Source organism: Macrobrachium rosenbergii, chromosome 55 (genome assembly GCF_040412425.1).
Source record: "Macrobrachium rosenbergii isolate ZJJX-2024 chromosome 55, ASM4041242v1, whole genome shotgun sequence".
Lineage (NCBI taxonomy): Eukaryota > Metazoa > Arthropoda > Malacostraca > Decapoda > Palaemonidae > Macrobrachium > Macrobrachium rosenbergii.
Window position 1 is genome coordinate 16,193,955 of NC_089795.1, and position 13,616 is coordinate 16,207,570.

At 41.5% G+C, this 13,616-nt stretch overlaps 1 protein-coding gene across 2 annotated transcripts in view; it reads left to right on the top strand.

Moving 5' to 3' along the window:
• Window positions 1-13,616, top strand: part of Rab14 (RAS oncogene family member Rab14) — a 73,874-nt gene that overhangs the window by 49,244 nt on the left and 11,014 nt on the right. For both annotated transcript variants that reach the window (XM_067098504.1, XM_067098503.1), the window contains one exon: window positions 11,316-11,392. In XM_067098504.1, coding sequence (XP_066954605.1) covers window positions 11,316-11,392 — 77 coding nt within the window. The remainder of the gene's footprint in view (window positions 1-11,315; window positions 11,393-13,616) is intronic.

A 13,616-nucleotide genomic window follows, 5' to 3' on the forward strand; every position in this document is an offset into this window, starting at 1 on the left:
AATCAACTTGAGGAGCAGCGCTGGAATGGATCCCTGTTGTAAGTCGAGGATGCATTATTAGTATAAGCAATAGTGATGAATTCTTAGAAAAATCAAAAGGTTGGTAAGCCTAATTTAATGTATGAAGATTTGTATTTAACCCAGTGAATTAGGACTATATATTAGTTAAAGGCCAATGTGGGTATAACATGCATTAACAATGATATCTACCAAAAACTGAGACAGGCATAGAAAGCCTAGCCTAGTGTAATCTACTGAAAATATATCTCACACTGTACGCAATGCATATGAAATAATGTTTTTGGAAGAAATTGTAATGAAGATGATGCAAGAGAATATACTCAAATTACTGTTCTTTTGTATGCTGTATATTTTTGAGTTTCACAGAATGGTTTAATTTCATTGGAAGTAAACTGCTTGTATATTTACGGAGTAAGCTTCAGTTCCACCTTGTGTATTTATGGAGCAAGCTTCATTTCTGAAATCTGAAAAAATCCACTACTGAAACGACATGTGGCACCACCCTCCTAGCCGCTGAAGATTCAAAAAGTCCTGGATCATGGGTGTTGCCGGACTACAGAGTGCTGGAATTTAGAGATTGGACTGTATATGATACATGAGGATTCTTATTCAAGTTAGATTTGAAATTGCTTCATTGATCCTTATTCAAGCTAGGCTTGAAATTGCTGAATTGTTTTACAAATGGTGCTGATGTATATCCAGGATGACCCCAAGAGAATTAGAATCATCATTTAGACCTCAAAACACAATACCTTTACTGTGTAACAGTGTCATAGAATTTCATGATTATCTCAAGTTGGTGAGAAATGTATTGTTTATAATAATTGTAAAAATGATAAATTTTTAATATAGTTAGCATTTACTAGCTGTACAAACCCAAGTCTTTTATGCAGAATAACTTTAGCAACATCTGATCCAGTTTTTGAAGATTGAAAACAAGGCGAGTAAATCTGGCAGTGGGGTTGAGGAAACCATCCATTGACATAAATGTAGTATCACTTTCCTTTCAGCATTGAGACAATTGAGGGTTGGTTGGAGGTGTGATTATGATAAAAACTAATGTTTTTATGACTGGAAAAAATATAATTATCTTAATTTGCCATTTGTCCTTACAAGAATACGAAACCTCATCATTTATATGGAGACTTACTCCTTAGGTTGGAGGAATTTTCTTGAAGTCATGACTGTTCTTGATGTCAACTTCCCGTCATTTAAGTGAGCAAGGGAAGGATGACTCCTTTAACCTCCTGTCCATCCTTGCATGTGTAAAGTCTTGGGTGATTGGGCCTCTCACCAGATTGTGGCTTGTAACCTTACTCTGGGAAAAAAAGGATTTAGGGATATTTTTTTCATCACCTCAAACTTTAGGTGAGATGCTAGTTTATCCAAATGGCACTAGGTAGCTGTATAGTATTTTAAGTAGATATCACAGGTCCTACATATCCAAGGACTTAGGGTGACGTCCCATGGTTAGAAAGATGTGAAGGTGGTTTGACAGTGCCATACACTTGCCCTTAGTACCAAAACTTCTGAACACTAGAAATATGGCATTGCTCCTGACTTTCATGAGCCCTTGCCTATGGTATAGGGTAGGCATTTGATGACTTTCAGAAGCCAGAATGAGATGGTGTTCTTGAATACTTTCTTTTGCTTGCCAGCACCTATGATTAAGCATGAACACTCAGGTCTGTGTTTAGTCCTGCAAAGGCAGTACTATAAAATTCACACAGGACAAAGCACTTCGTCTATCATCATCTACAAAATCTGTAAGGGAAGGGCTCGAGAAAAACTCATATCTCGAATTGACTGGTTATGGGTTGTCACCATGAACTAAGGAACAAAAGAAAATGAAAGGGAACCCCATTCCCTCCCAATGCCTCACTAAGCAAGAGAGCCCATTCAATATGACTATTCTCCTCAGCCATGCCTATGTTATCAAGAGAGGATCTATTAGTCTTATCCCCTGTGCCAGAAGAATTGATAAAGGGCTGAGCAGTAGCCTTAACTGCACATACAGACTAGATTATCATGGTGGGGATGGAAACTCCTTGATGTGGTGAATAGTGGCTCTGACCAACACCAGCCACAGAAAATGGCCTATTTTGTATATTAAGCACCTGCTGTAGATCTTTGGACAAACCCATACATTCTCGCAAACCCGTGAGAAAAGCCTCTTTCTCATGGGAGATGTTGGGTAGTCTCAAACCGTGAAGTAGGAGAGAATGCACGGACCTTTGATGCTGCAGCAGGTGTGGTTGATGAAGCAGAGTGGGCCAATGGTAGTGCTCTCAGTGCCTTGATAGGAAAGGACAGCTGCCTGGATACCATTTGGCTTGCAGCAGGCCAGGACCCACAGGGTGATCCTGAGTCCAGGAGTGACCAGCTTCTATTTCTGTTGCAGGCCAAGGGTCCAGCACAGTCAAGAAGAACACTTGGAGCTTCTTTTTTTAGCTATGTGGTGAACAGGTCAATCACTGGGGGTTCCTAGGCTTTTAACAGCCTCAGTGTTACATGTGGGTACAGGGACAACATTCTCGAGGTGCTACAATTCTTCCAAGATCAGATACTGGAATACTCGTTGGAAATTATGATCAACAACAAGACAGTGGTGTCACTCATCAACAAATCTTGATCCCACCCTTTATGTGTTGATGAGGCAGGTACAGTAGTGGGAAACTTGCTGAACAGTCAAGCTGTCAACCACATACATCCTGGGCCATTGGATTATGTTGGCCAACTAGAGATGGAGTTGACTGTTCAACAAGTTGCCCACTATTGCACCTTCCTCACCAACACACACAGGGTAGGAGGGAGATTTGTTGATGAAGGACACTACAGTCTTTTCGTTGATCACAATCTCCAAGTATTCAAGCATTTGATCTTGGAAGAATCCTATCATCTCAAGAATGTTGATGTCCACACACCTGATGCAAATGAGTTACTTTATTGTGTTCCCCAGTGCAGCTTCAATGTGTCTGAGGACAAAAGCAACTCCGGTAGAGGGAACATCGCATCCACAAAGCAGTTCCTGTCATTTGGTCACTATGAGAGAGCTTCACTCATTTCTGCAGTAAGTGGAATTAGAAGTGTCAGAGGATTGACAGTGGATAACCAGCATTGCTTTAGGTACCACCGCAGAAAATGTATATGGAGATACTTGTGAGGTACAAGTGAGTTTCTTCAGAGATGATGGGTGACCAGGCAGGAGTTGCTAAAGCTGAGAAGGTTGTTTTAGGGGACAGGAAGCGTGCTGTGACCTGTGATTTTAAGTTACGTATTCACAGGATGGATCCTCACTGCTACAGTGTCAATATTCCCAGTTACTTCATCTGCTGTTTGGGCAGAGGTAGGACTTCTCTGTTTATCACAATCCCATGAGCTCATGACAAAATATGAGAAGTCAGTCATGATATTATAGCAACAGTGCCTTTGAGGACACAAGGATTAGTCAGTCATTAAGATACCTTGATAGGCTTGATTTACAATGAATGGGCTGAAACTGACATTGTATGAAAACTCAGGTGAACTTTTGTGAAGCAGTCACTAGGCTGAAGCAAAGCACTTTGAACCGTAGAGGGGTTGGGTTTCAGTGCTCCATTATGCAGTTTGCCATAGGCATTACTTAAGGTTCTTTGAAATGTCCTTTCATCCTCTAGCTCAGTGGTTCCCAACCTTTTTCCTGTCATTTCCCCTGCACCCAGTGCAAGCCTCCAATTTCCCCCTTCATGTGTATGAGGGAAAGAGTTGACGACTTACTAATTTATTTTTCCATTATAGACAAATATACTGATAAACAAATAGTTAGATAGAGAGCGGTTAGTTACCCGCATAGCCATGTCAGTGCAAAATAAAAGGACTTTTGTTTATTCTTCTACTTCAAAATTGAATTAGTAAGAAGGTTGAGGCTGCTTCTTGTGCACCAGTGTATCAATATCAGGGCTAGTTTTTTTGAAATGTCACATTCCACCTCCAGTCGGTTTCATCTTTGGGCTTGATTGTGAGTAAAGTAGAAAATCCTGACTCACAAAGGTAGGTTGTGGAAAACAGAATGAGGATTTTCAATGCATTGGTGCTCAGTTGGGGGTATGTTCCATGATAAAACCATCTGATATTTTTCAGGTAGTGTAATTATTTCCCCTTTTGTTCTTCCATCTCATTCCTTTTACTCTCCATTCATACTTTTGTTCTTCCATCTCAACAGTTATCCTAACAGTTGATTCATAATGTAACTGTGAGGTTTTCCTCTTATAACACCTTTGAAACCTTTTCATTGTCAGTTTTCATTTCAGTGCTGATTAACCTCATAGGGCCCAGCACTTGGCCTTTGGCCTTAATTCTATTTTCTATTCTATATATTGTTCCATGGCAGATGAAACTGAAGTGCTTTGGAGTGTGTGCAGATGGGTATTTGAAAATAAGCATCCCTCAAATATGACAAAACCATAAAGTTGCTCTCTTGAATAGAAACTATTGGAGTCTAACGTATGATATTGAAATAATGGTTTGGTAATATTTCCTTAATATTTTTTAAAACGTTAACATTATTATTTTAGTTATGTAATAGGTTTCCATAAAAGTTGTTATACATTTGTTTTTAAAGTATAAAAATCTTAGAGAGAGAGAGAGAGAAAGAGAGAGAGAGAGAGAGAGAGAGAGAGAGAGAGAGAGAGAGAGAGAAGAGAGAGAGCCAGTTAAGTGCATGATTGTTACTTAGGGGTTGCTTGTTTGAGATGGTACAGTAACTTATTGTAAATATATATTTTTAGTTGACTAGCCTTTTGTGACTGATGTGTTCACGGAACATCATGCTTGCTGGAAAGTCATGTAGTGTGTGTTTGATGACCATTTATTTGTTACAGTATGATTGCATACATCTCATTTTCTTTTTATATTCTATTTTCGCTATTGTATGTCTGCATAGGTTAGCTGAATTTAAGCTAGGACATACGGATAGCATAGCCTAACCTAAGTCATTCATGCTCATGGTTACATTTTGAATGTAACCATACCCACACTGTGACCTATTAATGTGGTTAAATGAGGTGTTGCTGTATCAAAAGTAGAGTCTTATTTTACTTCAGGGTGTTTGAATAATTTGCATCATGTGCGATTACTTTGAGTACAGTATTTGGTTCCTAATCTTAAACTCTGCATATGTTCCCCTGGGTCCATGAAACCCTCACAAAGGCTGGGATTCTCAACTTGATTTGGGCTGTATATGATCAACGGGTTTGTGATATATGATTATTGGATTTGTGATGAACAAGTGAAACTTCATGGAAGCCCATCAGTAATGAAGCACTCACTTCTTATCCCTTTATTATTGCTGTTACTTCCTTTCTTTGCAAAATAATGAGGAGGATAGTTAGACAGTAGTTGCCTGCCAATGCATCAAAGACTTTCAAGCATGAACAGTCCTTTTTTGCTAATCTTCTGGTTCTGTTTACAAGATATAGAAATTCACATTGGAGGATATTCATACTACAAATGAAGACTGCATACAGTTGATGGATTTAATTGAAAAAATGTTTTTTGATATAAAAACTTGTAGACCTATAAACAATGTTTATTTGCATTGCTGTGAAATATTTTGTGTACCTTAATATTTTTAATGAATTTCATGTTCGTGTTTTTAGAATAGTAAACAGAATTGTAGTCCATAGTATGTCAGTGTTTATTATTATTTTTGTATAAGTAACTTACCCAGTATTACTTAGCTAAGAGTTTCTAACTCTACGTCAGCTTCAATTTTGAAAATCACAGTAGCGATAGTCTTGTTTATTTAGGTGACTAACCCCTACCATTTTCGGGGTAAGAGAAAGGAACAACTCAGCCAAGAGGTTCATTTTTGTTTATGCCGGCTTAACAACAACACGGTGTTAAGAAAGCAGCTCAGTTTTGGTTTTCAGCTTGAGATTCTTACCTTTTGGTGATGTATTTTCGGCTGCGGTAGCCTTCGGCCGTTGTATTTGAATTAGTTGACAGTGTTTTTACCTGATTTTTGGCAGTTGTTCTCCTAGGAAATTTATTTAAATTGACTTGGTTAGCTAGTAGCTATGCCAGATTCTAGTGCATCGAGCATAAGGTATTGCAGCAGAGGCTGCAGTACTCCTTTAACTAAAGCATGTTATGACTCACACACTTTATGTACGGCATGTAGAGGACAGATGTGTTCAATTTACTTAACATGTGAGGAATGCTGTGAATTGGATGAAAAAAAATGGAAGAATTTAGCTTCTCACCTATCTAAGTTAGAAAGGGATCGTAAGAGGAAAGTGGCTTCTAGAGCTGAAGTTAAGTTAGCAATTCAAGACATGGCTCAGAAATCAGAAGTGATGCTAATATTCCTACTAACTCTTCCCCTGCTAAAGTAATCTCTCCTATTTCCAGTCCTCCACCAATACCACTGATCTCTGCCCCTGGTTCCTACACTCCCGACCTGGATCGTTACGCCAGCCTCAAATCAAAATTTAATAAGTTTGATAATCTTGCTAGCACAGTGGCCCAGTTGGATGAATCAATGCGTGTCCTCGTGGACAAGTTCATTGAAAAATGTTCAAGCGAAGTGCTAGTGGAGGAGGTGGCTGCCTGTCCCACCAACTCTGCTAGGCAAAGGTCACTGCCATACTCCCCCAGCCCCAGGAGGAGGCATACTGGAGGCCCAAGGGAGGTTGGTGGGGTCTGCCCACAGGTAGTCGCCCCCCAGTCGCACCTGTGACATCCCAAGTGTCGACAAAAGACAGCCTTTGGAAAGGTGTGTTTGGTGTTCATCATCTCTCGTCCAGTTCGGGAGATTCTAACCCTGCTCACAGGTGCCAGTGGACATTCACGGACAAATCTCGTTCATTGAAAAGACGCGCGTCGCTCAGGGACTAGTGCCCTCCGTTGTATGGCAAGAGGTTCAGGGAACCGTCTGGTAGTCCTCAACTATTGTGCTGCCAGTGGGACACTCCTGAATGTTTTTCGCAGTCCGTAGCTCCCAGACTGTCGTCAGTGTCCCACAAGTTCTCTAGTTCTTTGTCCAAGCAAGGCTCTTCTTGCGGTCATCCACGTTCCTCATCCGAACGCCCAGCAGGAACGAGGAGCGCCCAGCATGGAACGAGGAGCACCCATTGACGGCTGAGCACCCGCTAGTAGCTGAGCACCCAGTAGAGAAGAGGCGCCCATTGGCGCCCACACACCGCTTGGCTCCTGAGAGCCCTTCAGCACCAATACACTCTTCCACGGTTGAGCACCTGGATTGTTCGGCTCCCGCTTCTGTCATGTTTTCTTCTTCATCAAAGCGCCCGATGTCTTCACCCTCTCACTTAACTTACGCATGTTTCCGTCAGGGAATATGGATTTGACAACGCCTGGTTTGGACCCTTCCTTGGTACTACTTCATAAGCAGTTGGATAATATTTTGGGTATTCTTAAAAAGGATGATTTAGGACAGGACTCCACGGCTCATGTTGCTTTGCTTAATTATTTGTTAGCCAATTTTCTGGATTTCTTCACGCCAGCAGCCCCTGCTTCCTTATTTATGATGAGTGACCTGCCTGGTCTTTTCATCCTCATCTAAGAATGCTACGGGGGAAGTGGATAACTGGCTTTCAGAGAAAAGACGTCAAGGCAAAGTGTGTATTAATATTCCACTGTCTTGTCTCTCATCTAGAAGGTGTCGGTCGTATGCTACTGGAGAAGCTCCCTCCTCTGGAGTGGCTGCCTCCTCCCAGGGGGACTTCTCTGGCCTCACCAATTTGACCCATAGGTTGGCCTTTGCTTCGGCAAAGACTATGTTCTCTGCGTTGGAGAAGGACCATTTACTGAAGAACCCGTTCAAAGTATTTGAGGTCTTTAGTTTTTTGGATTGGTCCATAGGGGCCTTAGTGAAGAAGATAAGAAATTTGGATCCTCCTCAAGATATTGCAGCTGATTGGCATAGTGTTCTTTCCTGCGTGGATAAGGCTGTCAGGGACGGGTCAGTGGAGATATCTTCCCTTTATGCCATGGGGATCCTGAAGAAGAGGGAGCTCTGGTTCTCCTTTGTATCAAAGGGAGTGACTTCTTCACATAAGTCAGCACTTTTCTTCTCGCCCTTGGATAATACGCATCTTTTCCCACAAGCAACAGTTAAGGAAGTTGCTTCTCATCTTCATAAGAAATCGACACAGGACCTGTTTACTCAATCTACGAGACGCCCTAGAGAGTGGACCGCCGCCCCTACCAAGTCATTTTCTCCTCTTCAGCCTCAGCCCTTTCGAGGCGACAGGCAGAGGTTACAGTCAGGACTGCAAGCAACCATACGTTTCGCCTCGTGCGGTCAAGAGACCCACCTCCAAACCTGCAGTTCGTAAATGAGGACTCAGTCCTTTATGCATCCGTAGGGGCCAGACTCCAGCTTTTTTGGGAAGGTTGGAGAATAAAAGGGGCAGATCAGTGGGTGATCAAAGTTTTGAGGGAAGGGTATCCCATCCCCTTGTAAGAGAAGTTTACCTTGTCCAGCACTCCCACCAAGTATTCCAGTTTCGAGTGTTATGTTTCAGCCTATCAACAGCACCACAGGTACTCGCCCCGTTAGCCAACTGGGTTCATCTGCTGGGAGTAAATATTTCCCTATACCTGGACGATTGGTTGATTCATTCGCCTACAAAAGAGAGGTGCATGGAGGACCTTCAGAGGACTTTGCTATTGACACAGGATCTAGGTTTGCTATTGAATCTTCAAAAATCCCAACTGATTCCTTCTCAACAGATTCTTTATTTGGGGATGAAAATCAATTCTCAGAATTTTCAGGCTTCTCCATCCCCCAAAAGAATAGAGGACTGCTTGAAGAAAGTCAACCTTTTCCTTTCTCTACAAACTTGCTCAGCCACTCAATGGATGAGTCTCCTGGGCACTGTGGTGCCGATCGAACAGTTTGTGAGGTTGGGAAGGCTGTATATCAGGCCTCTACAATTCTTTCTAAGAATCAGTTGAGATCGAAAGATAAATAAAGATATGTGCATATTCCCGATAACACAAGAGTTCAAGGAGGACCTGCGTCGGTGGAATCCGCAACCAGACTATTGAAGGGAAAGTCTCTCTTCATTGTGAACCCTGACCCAGACTTTTCCGACGTGTCAGATCCAGGTTTGGGAGCTCTCTTGGGGGCAAAAGAAGTTTCCAGGAACTAAAAATGATCCATTTGGGATTGCAACATTTTGTGAAGAAAGTCCACAACAAAGTAGCAACAGTACATGCAGACAACACAACAGCATGAGCTTATATAAGACTTCAAAAGGGATCCCACTCATTCTCCCTTTTCAAGTCAGCCAGAAGTCTCCTGCTTTGGGCAGATCAAAACCAGTCCCAGCTGTTAACACAGTTCATTCAGGGAAAGTGCAAGTTCTTAGTGGACGATCTCAGTCGTTGTAAGCAAATACTCTCTACAGAGTGGACCCTGGACCATCGGGTATGTTCCAACCTGTGGAAGTTGTGGGGAGAACTGATGGTGGACTTGTTTGCGATGCCCAGGAACCAACCGTCTTCCCCTGTTCTACTCACCCTTTCCAGATCTTTGAGCCTGGGCAACCGATGCGATGATGCAGAATTGGTCTGGCGTGGACATGTATGCCTTTCCTCCGTTCAGGATGGTAAGGGAAGTCCTGAAGAAGCTCCAGTCGCACCAGAGCACCAAGATGACCTTGATAGCTCCCTTTTTAGCAGAGGAAAGAATGGTGCACGGAGTTACTTGAACTACTAGTAGACTTCCCACGAATTCTTCTGGCAATCCCAAGTCTACTCAGACAACCCCACGACAGAAGTTTTATCAGGACACATCCACTCTGGCCCTGACAAGGTTTTGACTGTCCATGGACTCTTGCGAGCAAATGGCTTTTCAAGAGCTGCATCGGAAGCTATCCCTAAGTGTAGACGACATTCTACTAACAAAGTCTACCAGGCAAAGTGGGTAGTCTTTAGACTTTGATGTAAGAAGAATAACATCTCTTCTTTTAAAACCACTGTAACTCAAGTGGTGGGCTTTTCCCTTTACTTAAGTAGAGATCCACCAGGGGCCTTTCTTCTTCAACAATAAAAGGATATAGAGCTATACTTAGCTCCATCTTCAGACACAAAGGGTTAGACATTTCATTCAACCAGGGTCTCTCAGATCTTCTTAGGTCTTTCGACAAGACCAAGGTTAATAAGGAAGAAGCGTGTCCTTGGTCCTCAGACGTTGTCCTCAAGTGGCTGTTGGATTCGCATTTTGAACCCATGCATTCATCCTCACAGGAATCTTACTAAAAAGACTATTTTTCTTGCTCTAGCCACTGCGAGGAGAGTGAGCGAACTCCACACAATAGACAGAAGAATTGGTTTTTCAGAGGGAGATGCTGTCTGTTCCCTTACTCTGGGCTTCTTAGCAAAGAGTGAGTGTTTTTAATGTGTGGTGGTGACTATATTTTCTGGTTTCCGTTTTTTATTGCCCTGCGCCATGGGCAGGGTCATATACTTGTTGGCTTTGTTAATGATCGGATGTCTCCTTTTTGCAAAGTTTACATCATACTTTGTTAGCGATGGGAGTACTCCTTCGCTGTGAAGTCCCCAACTTCAGTAGAGGCGATCCTGGCCATACCACCATCTTGCTACTTGGTTGAGATGAGTGCCAAGTAGAGGCAGTATCTACCTGCGCAGCTCTCTCACCAGGTAAGAAACAACAAGCATTGTTTCAAAGCTAAGTTTATTTATTCTGTTCTAGTTTCATTAACACTGTTAATGTTTTGGGGTACAAGATTTCCATGAATCCCCCCTCCTGTCAGTGTGAATTCAGCAAAGTAATTACTTGGTAAGTTACTTATATAAAAATGACATTTTATAATAAAGTGAAGTTTTATATATACAGTACTTAACCCAGTAATTACGGACAGAGCCCGCCCTCTTCCCCTCTAATGGACATTAGAGCACAAACAAAAGTAAAGCTCTTGGCTGAGTTGTTCCTCTCTCTCTCTTACCCCGAAAATGGGCGGGGTTAGTCACCTACATAAACAAATGGCTGTCGCTACCACGATTTTCAAAATTGAAGCTGCCGTAGGGTTAGAAACTCTTAGCCAAGTAATTACTGGCAAAGTATATATAAAACTTATTTTATTATAAAAATGTCATGTTTCTAAATTTGTCATAATGGATTTTTGTATAAAAGCAAATCTTGTTAGTGTTTGTTAAGACCTCACCTACATGTATTAAATTCCTCTTAAGGTCAGTGATTTAAAACTGCCTCTTATTTTGTTTTTAGTATACTTTTTGTTTACTTGATATATCCCATGCTATTTCAGAGAGATGTTACGTATGAAGAAGCTAAGCAGTTTGCAGAAGAGAATGGCTTGATGTTTGTGGAAGCCAGTGCAAAAACGTAAGTGTTGTGTATATATATATAGAAAAAGATTCATGCATTTGCAAGGCCTTTACTACCTCCATGATTGTTATAAGCGTACAGTTTTTCCAAGAGAAAATTTTGTATGAACCCATTATTTTACTGTAGCCTAGCGTTGCAGACTGTAACTCTACAGACATATCCAGCATTCAAGATGGTAACTTTCACTTGCTCAAGTTTCAATCAGACTTGGTTCAGATGTAGATCAACATGCATATTTGTATGAAGGGAGGTCAGCCATCTACAGGCAGTCCCCGGTTAATAGCGGGCTCAGTTAATGGCGATCTGGTTTTATGGGCTTGTCTAGCGATGAAAATTGGCAATTTTTGGTGCCGAAAATCGCTGATTTCCGCTTATCAGTGCCAATAATTGGGTATTGGCGCCGATACATACCTAACAGAGGCGCTGATAACCAAAAATCAGCGCTTTTTGGCGCCGAAAAGCCCTGAAAATCACCGGAAAGCACTGGAAATCGCCGATTTTCAGTTATCATCACACCCCCAGAACGGAACCCCCACCGATAACCGAGGACTGCCTGTACTTGCCTGTATGCAGCAAGCCATTTGGGTTTCAGTTTTCACCTCTTAAAGCAGTGTCACACTCTGTGATGTCTGACCTTCCTGTGAGAGACATGCTTTTAGGAGGGCTGATTTATTTAATGCACAGAATTTTGATGCCAGATCTATTATTTGGCAGTAGCGTTGGTACCTATATTATTTAATTGGGATTGCCTCTCATTGTCATGAAACATTCAGCCTGAAGGATTGGAGCCCTACTTCTGAAGATAAAATAATGTTAATCCTCAGTGTTTGATGCTAACAATGGGGTCATGGTGTATTTGGAAAGTATCGTTAATTTTAAAACTGTGGTAATTTTTCCATTCCAAATAGAAACACATATTATTCTTATAATAAACGTTGTGATGAAGAGGAGGAAGATTCAGATATGTGAATCTGAGAATCAGCAATTTTGTACTACTTTGCCTGAGGCCACTCCTGTACAGAAGGATAGACAGATTTTTGTGTCAGGTCCCAGAGGTTTCAGACAAGGCAGAGGGAGATCATGAAGAGGCAAAAAAATTATAGAAGTAACCTAAATGTTTCTTTAAATGCCAGTGAAGTTTATACTGCTCTAACCTCATGACCGCTGTCCTTCAAGGTTGGAGGTTTTGAACTCTTGAGGTGCATTCATGAATTGCTGAGATGACCTGTTTACTTTAAAGGAGATTATGTTCTTCAATACCTATTCCCCCTCAACTTGGGACCATCGTGACGTGGTGAGGAGGCTCTTGAACTTCTGAAATTTGTTCTTGGGTTCAAGTCCAAGAGTTATGTATGTTACTACTTGTTAATTTGGGTCAAGCCTTGTGAAATTTTCTACTTTAGGTAAAATTTATATGCTTTGATGAATAGGAAGAGGTATCATAGCTGGGACTGGAGTTTATATCCAAAACTAATAGGGGGAACTTTGGTAAGATCATCAACTACCCGATAATGTCTGGATCTGATAGATATCACATTGATACCTCAAGGGTAGAACTATTCTGGGCCATGGATTCCAGGGGTGGTCTGGTTGTGGGAATAGGACTCTCAGCATATTGTCTGGTTTGCCTATACTGTAATAAGATTAGGAGGGATTTTGATTGTAGTCTTGTAATACCCTCACTCCCAGCAAGCAGGTTTGGCTTACACTTAATTGTGTGTGCCATCTCCTGTGGGGTAGGTAGGGTAGGGATTGGTCACTTGGGAGTCAACTCTTACTGGTGCCATTGGTAGAAGATAATCTCCATGAAAGTCGATGATATCTTTTTAAGAATTTCAGGTTTGTCTACTTATTTTTTCTCGTACTTTGATTTTTATGATCAGCAAAAAAGAATCGGGTACTTTGATAAGTATTTGACCATTAATCTTGAAGATTCTAATTATGACATTTTTAATGTGTACAGAGGCATTGTGAAGTGTTGTGGCTGAGAGCCTAAGATATCTGGAGGTCGGGAGAAAACTGACAGTAAAATTGGCCTCAACAAAATAAAGTGAAAAATTAAAAGCATTATTGCATCTCTGAGGATTTAAAGTAGACTGCTCAGCACATGCTTTTTGGAATCGCTCCAAGGGAATGATATTTGCATCCCAACTGACGATGTATTCAGAAGGGAAACTAGTTGAGAAATGAAAAGTTCAAGGTGTGATTAGAATGGAAAGAA